At 43.7% G+C, this 15,209-nt stretch overlaps 1 protein-coding gene across 1 annotated transcript in view; it reads right to left on the minus strand.

Moving 5' to 3' along the window:
* VWA3B (von Willebrand factor A domain containing 3B) overlaps window positions 1-15,209 on the minus strand; it is a 168,149-nt gene that overhangs the window by 135,790 nt on the left and 17,150 nt on the right. Inside the window, exons 4-7 of the mRNA XM_070380207.1 lie at window positions 14,654-14,904; window positions 12,455-12,614; window positions 7,767-7,936; window positions 2,875-2,990 (exon numbers count right to left, since the gene is read on the minus strand). Coding sequence (XP_070236308.1) covers window positions 2,875-2,990; window positions 7,767-7,936; window positions 12,455-12,614; window positions 14,654-14,904 — 697 coding nt within the window. The remainder of the gene's footprint in view (window positions 1-2,874; window positions 2,991-7,766; window positions 7,937-12,454; window positions 12,615-14,653; window positions 14,905-15,209) is intronic.

The raw sequence follows: 15,209 nt of genomic DNA on the forward strand, positions 1-15,209 counted from the left end.
GGTGAGAACTGGCTCTGAGTCTCTCTCTGCAGCACCCTGGGACGAAGGCCCAGGGTGAACGGTTGGGGGTTAGAGTCTACAAAGGACTCCCACATCCAAAGCCACCATGCACAGGAGCAGCAGAGAACTGCTCAGCATGGAGTGACCATAAGATGGGCACAGGGGATATTTATAGGGCAATTTGCAGGAACAGATGTCCAACTACTAGAGTTACCTCCTGATGGCTTAGCACAGCCGAGGATCTCCAAGCTGTGGGAAAAGCTCAGGAGTCATCCCTGGGAATGACTGGGCTTAACTTTCCCTTAATCTTCTGTGATAGTAGGGCACTGGAATCAAACATTAAACTGAATTCTAGAAACCAAAGAAAGTGGCCAGCCTTGGACTTGCACCCTATACACACACAAAGAGAGAATGGAATATTATTCGGCCTTTAAACGGAAGGAAATTCTGACACATGCTAACATGGATGAGCCCTGAGGACATGTGCTAAGTAAAATTTGCCAGTCACAAAATGACACATGCTGTGTGATTCCAATTACCTAGAGCAGTCAGATTCAGAGACAGGAAGCAGAATGGCAAATGCTGGGGGCAGGGCTGTGGAGACAGAGAAATGGAGAGTTTTTTTTAATGGGTACAGACTTTCAGTTTTCCAAGAGGGACAAAGTTCTGGAGATGGCTGCACAACACAGTGAAGGTACTTGACACTCCTGAGTTTAGAGAATGTACTTAACACTTTAAAAATGGTTCAGATGATAAATTTTTTTTTGGCTGTGCCACTTGGCATATGAAATCTTAGTTCCCCGACCTGGGATCGAACCCATGCCCCCTGCAGCATGGTGTCTTAACTACTGGACTGTCAGGGAAGTCCTTAAGATGACAAATTTTATGTACATTTTACAACAGTTATTAAAAACTATTATCTTGACTACAGAGGTTTATAGCCTTGATGTAGCGCACAGGGTGAGGGGAACTCACGCTCTGGAAACCTCAAAGTCGGAAACAGAAGGACATTTCTTTCAGTTGCCAGTTCGCTTCTCTGAGCACTGCTCCTCCAACCCCGCACTTGACAGTGTGTCTTTTCTACGTAACAGAAGGCGGAATTATCTCCAGAGGAGACTAGAGAGGGCCTTGAAGAAGCTCAACTGATAAATGCTTGAGACAGATGATGGAGAGACAGGGAGGGGGAACTGATCAGGGCAAGATTGGAGAACTGGCTCTGAGCCTGAGTGAGGCTGAAAAGCACACATTTTCCAAACCAAAACCATCTCAAGGATTTCTGGGCAGGTTTTTTTTTTTTTTTTTTGAGTAGGAGAGGTAGGTTCTGAAATGCTGGCATTTCTAGGACACTGTGATGGATTGAAGGGACAAGATCACATATTTAGGATTTGGGATTATCTCCCTAGTTCAGAACATGTGATCACTGAAATGGCATTAGAATGGCAGGCCACGCCCTGAGGACCTCATTCTAAGAAAAATGTTTTTATCTGTAATTTGATTTGTATGCTTCAAGGTAATTGGAAAGAGGGTAGTTGTTGAAAATGTAAGCTATGCAGACAGAGACGCTTCCCTTTATAACAAGTTGCCAAGGAACACATAGGCCTGAATTAAACCCCATTTACGGTCACTAGTGTGCCTTGGGGAGCTGGTGACATCTCACATTCTTTACCTTGACTGATTCATTGCCCACTAGGTTTAATCTTATAAATTACTTTCAAAGGCATACATCCTAAATTAATGTTTTTCTTGGATTAGCAACAATTTTGCTTACCAACTGACATTTTCTCAAATCCCCTGGAGATGTCCACCTCACCATCAGAGCAAAGGTGTAAGTGACCCAAAGCAGTGACCCCGATGACCTCAACTGGAACCTCTCCCCTGCTCTGGGGTGACCCAGAATCTGAACTCACAAAGTGTGTGTCAACCCCTGAGCTGCAAATGCAAGTGGCTCCTACGCAGTCCCAGGGCCCTTCTCTCTGGAGCCTCTGCAACACTGTTATGTAAACAGAGGGAACTTGCAAACATGTGTACCCTGCACTTCTTCCCCAGCCCCAAACTACCCCCATAGAATAGTTCCTCGCTGTTTGAAGCTAGAAATCTTTCTGATGATTATCATAAATGAGTGGGAAGATAGGGGTCGGGATAGGCTTTCTCAGACTTCTAATGCCCTCTGTGCTGGGTCATCTCACATTCCCACAGAAGCTGCCTTCCCTGCTCCGCTCCTCTCGGTCGTGTTTACTCAGTGTATTTCCAGCTTAGCAATCTCATCAGCTCCCCAAAGAAACTCCCATCTGCTGCTTTCGGAGGAAGCTTTTAGAACTGGATTCCTGAATCACAGTACTATTTCTCACTTATTTCCTGAGCTTGTTCTCAATGCCTATTAAACTCTCTGATCACATCTTTTGAATGAAAGAGGAAGTTCATTCAGCCTCCAGAGTTTCCTATATGCCGTTGGCCCTCACAAGAGGCAGGATCATCCAGCATGTACATCTAGAAGCACTGCCAGCCCTGACGGGGAGGCAGCAGAAAACCCACAAGAACTGCAGGCATCCTCATTATAGCTTCCAGATAACCCGGGCCAGAGTAGCTCTGCCTGTCCAAGAATGAAGACTGCACTGACACGCCTGGGGCCGTGTCTCTAGAAGTTTCCCAAGCTAGGAAACACATCTCACTGAGGCTACTTCCTCAGGTAATACACTTGTGCCTGGTTGCCAGGCTGCCAAATGCTCCATTAACATCTATGAACTCTGCCCTGTACCACATGAATAATACAAAAGATACGGTTAGTCTCTCTCCCTTGTGCTTTATTTTTCAAGGCTAGGGATCATCTGGAGTTATTAAGACATAAAGTACACACTTCTTTTTGACCCCAGATACCTGGAGGGAGTTTTCCTTTCAGTTTCCTTGAATTCCAAGTAATCACACTGTCACCATCCTTAATGGGAAAGGCAGGAAATTCTACACACTCTGTTCTCTCTGCAAATGCATGGAATCTGAAATAGGAAGAGATTTGCCACATTAGGCTAGTAAGTGCACATGCCTATTCATTCTCCCAAGGCTGTGAATTTGCTCTTCTGTGGTGCTAAGCATCTTCCAAGTGTTCACTGCTTTCCCCTGTACCTTGTCAATTCCCACAAACAAAAGACAGGAAGGCAGAACAGAACAGAGAATTGAGAAGCCATTGGGATTTTAACTGATGACTCTTCTGTTCATTAGAGGACACTTAGCTCAACCAAATGGTATTTACTGATCCTGGAAAAATGATACCCTGTGCTGAGATTTATTCTTTTGTTCCCAGGGTTCCATCATGTCAACACAGTTTTGATAGCCAAGAAGCTAATGAGGGGCCAGACAGTGCCCATAGTCCTGAGGGCTCAGTGTTGAAATTTGGTGATAACAGGCACCATTGGCTTATCTGATGGGCTGCTGATGGGCTTCAGTCAGCTTTAACTCAGCAAACACACACTGCCCCCAGGACCTGAGCATAAGGGCTAATGAAAAGAATTCAGTGTGGGTGAGTTTTTAAGGCCTGACTTCTCTAAGTGAGGTCCTAGGAGCAGCAGCAGCACCTGGGAGCTGGCTAGGGATGCACATTCCTGGGCCCCACCTGGATTCATTGAGTCAGAACTTGCACTTTAACAAGGTCCCTGGGGCAGTTCCATGTAGCTTAAAGCTCAAAAACCGCCTGTGTACCAATGTTCATGGTGCACTATTTACCCTAGCCAAGATATGGAAGCAACCTAGGTGTCCATCAATAGATGAATGAATAAAGAAGATGTGGTACACATATACAATGGAATATTATTCAGCCATAGAAAGAATGAAACAATGCCATTCGCAGCACCATGGATGGACCTAGAGGTTATCATATGAAATGAAATAAATCAGAAAGACAAACATTGTATGATACCACTTATAGGCAAAGCATAAAGGGAAAGATATACCCAACTGAATGCAGAGTTCCAAAGAATAGCAAGGAGAGAAAAAAAGACTTCTTAAGTGAACAATGAAGAGAAACAGAGGAAAACAATAGAACTGGAAACACTGGAGATCTCTTCAAGAAAATATCAAGAGATATCAAGGGAACATTTCATGCAAAGATGTGCACAATAAAGGACAGAAATGGTATGAACCTAACAGAAGCAGAAGATACTAAGAAGAGGTGGCAAGAATACACAAAATTGTACAAAAAAAGGTCTTAATGACCTGGATAACCATGATGGTTTGATCACTCAATGAGAGCCAGACATCCTGGACTGTAAGTCAAGTGGGCCTTAGGAAGCATTGTTGTTGTTTACTCACCAAGTTGTGTCCGATTCTTTGCAACCCCATGGACTGCAGCATGCCAGGCTTCCCTGTCTCCCACCATCTCCCAGACTTTGCCCAAGTTCATGTCCACTGCATTAGTGATGCCATCCAAACATCTAATCCCCTGCTGCCCTCTTCTCCTTCTGCCTTCAATCTTTCCCAACATCGACATCTTTTCCAGTGAGTCAGCTCTTCACATCAGGTGGCCAAAGTATTAGAGCTTCTACTTCAGCATCAACCCTTCCAGTGAATATTCAAAGTTGATTTCCTTTAGGATTCACTGGTCTGACCTCCTTGCTGTCCAAGGGATTCTCAACAGTCTTCTCCAACACCACAGTTCAAAAGCGACGATTCTTCAGCATTCTGACTTCTTTATGGTCCAGTTCTCACAACCATCAGTTCAGTTCAGTTCAGTTGCTCACTCGTGTCTGATTCTTTGTGACCCCATGGACCACAGCACGCCAGGCTTCCCTGTCCATTGCCAATTCCCAGAGCTTACTCAAATTCATGTCCATTGAGTTGGTGATGCCATCCAACCATCTCATCCTCTGTCATCTTCTTCTCTTCCTGCCTTCAATCTTTTCCAGCATCAGGGTCTTTTCCAATGAATCAGTCCTTCGCATCGGGTGGCCAAAGTATTGGAGTTTCAGCTTCAGCATCAGTCCTTCCAATGAATATTCAGGACTGATCTCCTTTAGGATGGACTGGTTGGATCTCCTTGCAGTTCAAGAGACTCTTAAGACTCTTCTCCAACACCACAGTTCAAAAGCATCAATTCTTCAGTGCTCAGCTTTCTTTATAGTTCAACTCTCACATCCATATATGACTACTGGGAAAGCCATAGTTTTGACTAGATGGACCTTTGTTGGCAAAATAACGTCTCTGCTTTTTAATATGCTGTCTAGGTTGGTCATAGCTTTTCTTCCAAGGAACAAGCATCTTTTAATTTCATGGCTGCATTCACCATCTGCTGTGATTTTGGAGCCCAAGAAAATAAAGTCTGTAACTGTTTCCACTGTTTCCCCATCTGTTCGCCATAAAGTAATGGGACCGGATGCCATGATCTTAATTTCAAGCCAACTTTTTCACTCTCCTCTTTAACTTTCATGAAAAGGCTTTTTAGTTCTTCTTCACTTTCTGCCAAAAGGGTGGTATCATCTGAATATCTGAAGTTATTGCTATTTGATTCCAGCTTGTGCTTCATCCAGCTCGGCATTTCACATGATGTACTCTACATATAAGTTAAATAAGCAGGGTGACAAAACTTGACATACTCCTTTCCCCGATTTGGAACCAGTCTGTTGTTCTATGTACAGTTCTAACTGTCGTCTCTTGATCTGTATACAGGTTTCTCAGGAGGCAGGTCAGGTGGTCTGGTATTCCCATCTCTTTAAGAGTTTTCCGGTTTTTTATGATCCCCTTCATGGATCACTGCCTTGTTGTGGCAAAGGGGCTTGTGTAACTTAAGGAAGCAATAAGCCATGCTGTGCAGGGCCACCCAAGATGGACGGATCATAGTGGGCAGTTCTGACAAAACATGATGCATCTACTGGAGGAGGGAATGGCAAACCACCCCAGTATACCTGCAATGAGAACACCATGAACTGTATAAATAGGAAGGATTAGTACAAACAAAGCTAGTGGAGGTGATGGAATTCCAGGTGAGCTACTTCAAATCCTAAAAGATGAAGCTGTGAAAGTGCTGCACTCAATATGCCAGAAAATTTGGAAAACTCAGCAGAGGCCACAGGACTAGAAAAGGTCAGTTTTCATTCTAATCCCAAAGAAGGGCAATGCCAAAGAACGTTCAAACTACTGCACAATTGCGCTCATCTCACGTGCTAGCAAGATAATGCTCAAAATCCTTTAAGCTAGGCTTCAACAGTACACGAATCAAGAACTTCCAGATGTACAAGCTAGATTTAGAAAAAGCAGAGGAATGAGAGATCAAACTGCCAACATCCATTGGATCATAAAAAAGCAAGAGAATTCCAAAAAAATCTGCTTCATTGACTATCCTAAAGCCTTTGACCATATGAGTCACAACAAACTGTGGAAAATTCTTATAGATGGGAATACCAGACCACCTTACCTGCCTCCTGAAAAACCTGTAAGTAGGGCAAGAAGCAACAGTTAGAACTGGACATGGAACAATAGACTGGTCCAAAATTGGAAAAGCAGTACGTCAAGGTTGTATATTGTTACCTTGCTTATTTAACTTATATGCAGAGTGAACATCATGTGAGATGCCAGACTGGATGAAGCACAAGCCGTAATCAAGATTGCCAGGAGAAATATCAACAACCTCAGATATGTAGATGGCATCACCCTAATGGCAGAAAGTGAAGAGGAACTAAAGAGTCTCTTGATGGAGGTGAAAGAAGAGAGTGTAAAAGTTGGCTTAAAATTCAACAGTTAAAAAACTAAGATCATGGCATCCAGTCCCATCACTTCATGGCAAATAGATGGGAAAACATTGGCAGGTTTTATTTTCTTGGGCTCCAAAATCACAGCAGATGGTGACTGCAACCATGAAATTAGAAGATACTTGTCCTTGGAAGAAAAAGTATGACAAACCCAAACAGTGTATTAAAAAGCAAAGACATCATTTTGCAGACAAAGGTCCATATAGTCAAAGCCATGGTTTTTTACAGTAGTCATGTATGGATGTGAGAGTTGGACCATAAAGGAGGCTGAGCACTGAATAATTGATGCTTTCAATTTTTGGTGCTGGAGAAGACATCTGAGAGTCCCTTGGACAGCAAGGAGATCAAACCAGTCAATCCTAAAGGAAGTCAACCCTGAATATTCATTGGAAGGACTGATGCTGAAGCTGAAACTCCAATACTTTGGCCACTTGATGCAAAGAGATGATTCATTGGAAAGAACCTGATTCTGGGAAGGATTAAGGGCAGGAGGAGAAGGGAGTGACAGAGAATGAGATTGTTGGAAGGTATCACTGACTCAACGGACATGAGTTTGAGCAAACTCCAGGAGATGGTGGACAGGAGATGGTGAAGCCTAGTATGCTGCAGTCCATGGGTTAGCAAAGAGCAGGACACAACTGAGCAACTGAACAACAACAACACAGGTGCAAAGGTGAATGGAGACTGGAAAAGAGAAGAACAGAGAAAACAATGTTTTGGCCGCACTGGGTCCTCATCGCTGTGTGTGGGCTTCTCATTGTGGTGACATCTCTTGTTTCGGGGCATGAGCTGTACACTTGGAGGCTCAGGAGTTGTGGCTCATGGGCTTAGTTGCTCTGCAGCACGTGGAATCTTTCCAGACCAGGGGTTTAACCCTTGTCCCCTTCGTTGGCAGGTGGATTCTTTACTACTGGAGCACCTGGGAAATCCCATAGCAACTGATTGGTCATGAAAACCACTCGGAATTGAGACCCACTGCTGACTTCATGCAAGCAGCAGTTCACTCAGTCTCCCTGGAGCCTGTTTTTGGCCTACCTGCTGAAGGTCTTGGCACTCAAATCCTTCAGGAAGGCTATGGTGCCCTGTCCTCTGGCATTGAAGGACACCGTGCAGACAGGACAGGGGATCTCCAAAGCCTGCTGAAGGAGAAGCTCCTTGGATTCCTCGGGAATGTCTCCCACCACAAAGTAGTAAATGGATTCAATCTGCAAAACAGTGGTACCATTGGTTTATTTCCCTGACACACCCTAGCCTTGAATCAGACTCATGGGCCATATAATCTCTATAAAACTGTCTCTTTAAAAAAATAAATGGGCAGAAAGAAGAGCAGCACTTCTCAACATTTCTTGAGGATGTGTGGGGGCCAAAGTCAAGAAGTGAGATATTCAAGGCCTGGTGCCAAGAAGTCTCAGGCTTTACATGGGAAGGATATGACTGGCAGATTTGGAGAAAAGCTTCCTCTGAGCCCACAGATATGTTATGAGGTCAGGAGTGGCTATTTTCAAGTCCAGGAATGAAGGAAGTGTTGGCATAGCCACTGGGAGCAGGAAGCTTATTAGCAATTCCCCATGTTGGTGCCAGAATTCTACAGTGCAAACTCAGGCATCCTCAGTCTGAGGCTGTGTATGGGGAGGAGGGCATATTCCCAGCTGGTTCATCCTCTGGTCTCACCTTAGGGGACAGACACACCTGGGGAGGTGAGGCCAGTCAGGGGGCACAGCAGGCCAGAAGTCAGGAGAAAGACACATACACACAAACACACACACACCCCAAGCTTAAACCAGGGATCTGGGAGATGCATACCTCACCCAGAAAGGAGACAATGACAAAGTGGTCCCTGCTTAACTTAAAGACATCGACTCCATCCACAGGGCCGCAAGCAGTGGTCCCGCCCCACCCTTAACCACACTGCTCTAAGGGTCTCCTCTGCCACTACTGAGTTCCATAACCTTGGAAAAGTGGTGGAAGTTCAGTTTCTTCACTGTGAAAAGGAGCTTATGCAATTGGCTTCATGATAGAGCTTAAACATGATGACTTACACTTATGCATGTATATAAATCTCAGGAAGTAAAAACCACAGGGAGAGCCAGAAACGCACATCATCTAAACCTAACCCCACCAAACACCCTAAGTGATTCTCTACCTATAACCCGGCCAGAACCTCCAGCAAATGTGTTCTGTTGTAAGGGATAAACAGATGTCACCAGCCCTTCAGGATTCAGGAGCCTCTAATTACACATCCCCCATCCCGGGTTAGCTGAAGGTATATAGTCAGTTACCTCACCTCAACTTCAAAGCTGGGACTTAAGCCTACTTGGCCCAGAGACAGGTGGGCAGAGGGTCAGCTCCCAGCTACTTAGGATGCCCAGTCAGTGACAGCAAAGTGGGGACAGTCTGTGCCCAAGGAGGCAGGGGGTCCATGCTGGGAGTCAGGGGATGGCCAGAGTGGGAGATGAGCCCTGTCTACTGCAACCACACTCCTCCTCGAACTGGGCACAAAAAGTCCATCTGACCCCTCACTCTCTCAGGCCCTTCATCACAAAGTCCCTGACTTTTAAAAGTACCTCGTGGGAGGTAAAGACGAATGAATGTTGTCTATTTCTCCCAGTCAGTCACCTGAAAAGAACTAAAAACACGGGCAGGAGGAAGAAAGCTTTCTTCAGATTCCTAATTAGACACTAATACTGTTCTTCCAGAAAGTGCATTCTCTGGCATTCTCTTCATGGTGTTACATGTTACTTTACATTGTTGTTGTTCAGTCTTTCAGTCATGTCCATCTCTTTGCAACTCCATGGACTGTAGCACCCCAGGCTTACATAGGACATCTTAAATAGGTTCCTGAGCCACAGTTACTGGTTTTCTAGCTGTGTTGGTGCCCAAGTTTAGCATGAGGACAACTTCATCCTCTCCTGGGATCTATAATCACACAAAGCTCGAGACAGGGAATCAGACACAGGGAGTATATTCTAGGGTTTGGTACATCAACAGGAAAGTGAGTGAGGACAAATATCTCTCATCGTTCTGTTGACAGCTTCTGACACCCTGTATCTCTGCCTCGATCAGTGCAAACATAGCTTCTTTGCTCTGGCAATAACCCAGGAACCTGAAATTCTCACAGAGAGATTTTTTTCCCTCAAGATTTCATCAAACTAGAAATTGCTATAGCCAGCAGTGAGTCAGGATTTGCTTTCATTCATTAATCAAGGCTATGGGGTTATTTACTATTCACTAAGGTTCTTACTCAGCTTCTTAGTTGCCTGTGTTTTTGGTCAACTCTCAGTTATCCGTGCTCCAGAGTTCTGGGGACATGTTTTCCCAGAGACTACTATCTGCACACTGCCTTTCTTTTTATAAAACAAAATCTTTACTTATTTATCTGGCTGCACTGGGTCTTTGCTGTGGCATGCGGGATCTTTAGATGCAGCATATAGGGTCTAGTTCCCTGACCAGGATCAAACCTGTACCTCCTGCACTGGAAGTGTGCAGTCTTAACAACTGGACCGCCAGGGAAGTTTTTAATAGATTTGTTTTTTTAAGTCTTATCCTATTTATAGGGTGTTGTTGTTGCTGTTTTTTTGACACACCACTTGGCATGCAGTATCTTCCCCAATGAGAGACTGAACCCATGTCCCCTGCAGTGGAAGCTCAGAGTCTTAATCACTGGACTTCCAGGGAAGTCACCACGCATGCTTTTCTTTACTCATCTTAAGACATAAAGCATGGCATTTTTATATGTGAGGCATTTACTAACATTCTCCTCGGGACCACAGCCAGATACAAGTTCTGAGTGGAGAACACCAGTCTGAATACGTTCCGCATCTTTCACACCCCATAGTCTCTGCTCAAGTTTTCATGTGGCATTTGGTGGCCAATGCCTGGAAACTTCTTTCTTGGTACTTTCTCTTCCACAGGACTTCCCTGGAACTCACTATATTGTTATACATTTCCTGGGCTAGGGAAAAACCCCAGAGAAAGGAGGCATACAAACCAGAGGAACATAAAATAGAAAGGGAAGATCACCAGGAAATCTTGCTGTCAGGTCAGGTCGCCAGAGCCAGCTATGACCAGGGTAGCCAGGGGAACAAAGAAAGAGAACACCCATGTGCACATGCACACACACACATCCGAAGCCTGTGAAATATTCCATTTCTTGAATGCTTGTTATAGTGTCCAGACATTTGAAATTTTACAGATGTTAAAACAAACTTGAAAGGCCAAAGAACAACGTAGCTTGTATTTCGTTCTTCTTTAATGGAAAACATTTGTTCCTCTGGCTTTATAAAGATAAACAGTATGTTTCCAATTTCAAACCATCAACCCTCAGTATCAATAAACAGTCTGGTGACCACTGAGGGCTCTCCTTTCAAGGTGCCTCACCCAGGAAACGACTTCTTAATACAACGGAGTAAAGCTTGAAATCTACAGAATCCCCAGGCTTCCAGGGTAGAAGCAGAAATTAATTATGAATATTAATTAATACAGATCAATTAGTAAGGATTAAGCATCTGTATCCCAAGACAAAGCAGAAAGTTGAGGCTGCCCTAAGGACCTCACCTGCTCAGAGTACTTCCTCTCTAGCCTGTCACTGTCCTTAATAGTCACTCACAGAAACACACATCCTAATGGCTAAAAGAGACAAAACACCACCATTTAATCACATCTTCCAGGTAAAGCTTTATTTCCCAAAGGTCCCTATCAAAAAATATATGATCTGAAAACAGATGATGCACCAGCAGGGATACACTTCACCTTGGAAAGCACCTGATGGACCCATTTGTGAAGAAGAGGAACTGGGAAAGACTCAAAGCATGGATGTTGGGGAAACCCTATTTCCTCATCCTTGGGGTTCTATGAGGAGTCTTATAACTTCTCCTAAGAAAGAAAAGTGTTAGCCACTTACTCATGTACAACCTTTTGCAACCCTATGGACTGTAGCCTGCTGGCTCCTCTGTCCATGGGATTCTCCAAGCCAGAACACTGGAGTGGGTTGCCATTCCCTTTTCCAGGGTATATTCCCGACCCAGGGATCAAACTTGGATCTCCTGCATTGCAGGTAGATTCTTTACCATCTGAGCCACCAGGGAAGAGCCCATAAGAGACAGGTTTATCTAATTGTCAGGTGAGCAAAAGTGGAAAAGTGGAATTGAAGCATTGCTGCTGCTGCTGCTGCTAAGTCGCTTCAGTCGTGCCCGACTCTGTGCGATCCCATAGACGGCAGCCCACCAGGCTCCCCCATCCCTGGGATTCTCCAGGCAAGAACACTGGAGTGGGTTGCCATTTCCTTCTCCAAACTGAAGCATTAGAGATACACAATCAGGGCCTCACTGCCTTCCTTTCTTGATGCTCAGAGGCTGTGAGCAGCACATGGTTCTCCTAGCAGCAATTAAAGGAGGGTGTGCCTTGTGGCTCCCATCCCCCCCTCGCAGGGGGAGCCCAGCCAGGCTCGGGGAGCAGAGTCTGATTTGATTGATCCACCTCTGCACCACCAGATATGCTCTTTTGATCCCCATGTGGGGCCTGTCATCTATTTCTCAATTGGATCCAGATTCCGAGGTGAACAGGATTAAGACTTCTGGGGCTCCTGGATGCCAGGAGGCAGTGTCTGTGTGATGCAACTGGAAGGGCTCCGGCTCAGCTGAGAGGCAGTGTGAGGACACTGAGTGTGAAGGAATAAGCTCAAAGCCACTTTTGTGACCTGGGACCAGACACAGACGCTCACTCACCACTTCATCCTTCCCCGCCTCCAGCAGAGCCTCCAGGCGGCTGGTGTGGCTCGAAGCCAGCTCAAAAGGCAACTTCTCAACCCAGCTGATGGCGGCGGCTATGGATGGTGCTGTCACAGGAACAGCATTTTCCTGCCATTTCACAGGCTCTTGAGAAACCCTGAAAGGAATCACATGGGGCTGTCACCAGGCAGTGGTCAACGTAGCTGTCAGCCCTCAGTCTCAGAGCTACAAGCAACAAGACACCCAACGTCACTAGAGAGAAAGAAAATGCAGCTCCCAGACCTCTGAAAGTTACTGAGAAAACAGGTGACTTTCCATAAGCTGTACTGATTGGGGAAAACAACATTTATAGAAGGGCTTCCCTGATAGCTCAGTTGGTAAAGAATCCGCCTGCAATGAGAGACCCCAGTTCAATTTCTGGGTCAGGAAGATCTGCTGGAGAAGGGATAGGCTACCCACTCCAGTATTCTTGGGCTTCCCTTGTAGTTCAGCTGGTAAATAATTCAACTGCAATGCGGGAGACCTGGGTTCTATCTCTGGGTCAATGCCGGAGACCTGGGGTCGATCTCTGGGTTGGGAAGATCCCCTGGGGAAGGGGAAGGCTACCCACTACAGTATTCTGGCCTGGGTCGCAGAGTTGGACATGACTGAGCAACTTTAACTTTCACTTTTCACTTTTGAGAATTAAAAAATCTCAAAAATTTGAATATTACCAAGTGCATTAAAATTATTAAGGAAAGTGCACAGGGAACTATAATCAATATCTTGTAATAATCTACAATGGAAAAGAACCTAAAAAAGAATAGGTATAAATTTTTATAACTGAATTACTTTGCTGTACTCCTGAAATTAACATAACACTGTAAATCAACTATATTTCAATAAAAATTTTAATGTCAAAAACTTATTGAGGAGAGTTATTTTCATAAATAGGCAGGTTTAGTTGCAACTGTCTTTTATGAGTAGTAAGTTTATAAGCATTAAGATTTGCAAATCAGCAACAATTTTGTTACTCCACAACTTTATTTCTAATTCTTTTATTACACTGTTTTCATTGTTCTGAAAGATTCCTATCAGTTACCCTTTTTAGGATCAAAAACAGTATTGCTTTGAATTCATCAGAGTGAAAGTTTTTACATTCTTGGAACTTTTGATTAAATCATTTAATTTGGGACTGGAAATGTGATGGAAATCCACCCCCGCCCAAAAAACAGCAGCTACTTGAGTTCATCTCTGTATTTATAATTAAATAATTAAACGAATTATTTGAATCATATATTAATTTGCAATAGGAAGAATTATATGAATCCCGGACTAAATTAATCGGCCTGATTTGTCCCTCCTGGCCTATACCTCCAGAGGCCTAGGTTGCCTCACCTCTGTGTCACCTCTGTGTGGCCTCTGCATAGAGGATCTGGCTTGGTGGCATGTATGCTATAGCACATATTTCCAAGAAAGCTGAAGCACTATAGACTTAATCACTTAATTCCTTCAATAATATATCTATGATATAAATAGGAACCTAGGATAGAACAAACACAATCAGGCAGTATCTTCAATGTCATCTGTTTTAGCTGAAAATATTTTACTTAGAAAAGAAAGATTCAGATAGATGGCCTTCTCATCCAGGTATCTTTTGTCAAGGAGATAGAGCAACTGTTCCACAGGAGAAATTAGCACTGAAGTCCAAATTCTCTTGAATCCAAGAATCTGTAAATAATTGATTGTGAAGACTCTGAAATAAGGGAACTTTTATAAAGCCAGCCACCTGTTGTTCTGATTAAAAGAGAGGTCAGCTTACAGAGGAAATCAAGTTGAGCTGCAAACTCAGTCTGAAAAACTGAAAATTTGTGATGTTGAAATTCATTATCAAACCTAAAGTCTAAAATGTGTGAAGGAATTTTATGGCCTTAAATATATATTCAATATAATAAATATTCTTATATTTTGACCTTGACATACACTGAAGAGAAGGCTGTTTTAAAATCTCTTCTAATGCCCTGCACAAAATAGATAAAAGTTTTTAATACTGATTCATTGTGGGTTTTTGCTGGAATGATAAAGTCTAAGAAATTACAAGATTATAGCTCTTCCCTATCCACAGAGCTAACTGTGTTAGTGATGCTACTTAACTCCAGATACATGAAAATTACTCATGAAGTTTCAGGGAAATACTCCTTTCCTATGGGAACTCACCATATGACATTGAACTTGGCTATGTGAGCCACTTGCTCCTGGAGGACCATGGTTAGAGCATCTCGGCACAGACTAAGCTCCTCCTCCAACATGCCACCAAAATCCAGCACTATGGTGATGCACTGCTCCAAGATGACACCAAAGATCTGCCGGCTGTTGCTGGTGAGCCAGTCCATCCGCTGCTTGTAGCTCTCCATAGCTTGTGTTAAATGTTCCATATACTGAGAGATTAGTTCTGATTTGGCTGTCAGCTTAATGAGAATAAAAGTAACAAAATAAAATAAATAGAAGCATACCAAAACAAGTCATTAAAAAAAAATCATTTACTGGAGTATAGTTTTCTTTTTTTACAATATTTTGTTGGTTTCAGGTGTACAGCAAAGTGAATAAGTTTCATATATATAAATATAAATATAAATATATATATATATATATCCCACTCTTTTTGAAAGATTGTTTTCTCATACAGGCCACTGCAGAGTATTGAGTAGAGTTCCCTTTGCTATACAGCAAGTTTTCTGTTTTACATATGGTAGTGTGTATATGTCAGTCCCAA

The sequence above is a fragment of the Bos mutus genome, chromosome 11 (assembly GCF_027580195.1).
Source record: "Bos mutus isolate GX-2022 chromosome 11, NWIPB_WYAK_1.1, whole genome shotgun sequence".
Taxonomy (NCBI): Eukaryota; Metazoa; Chordata; class Mammalia; order Artiodactyla; family Bovidae; genus Bos; species Bos mutus.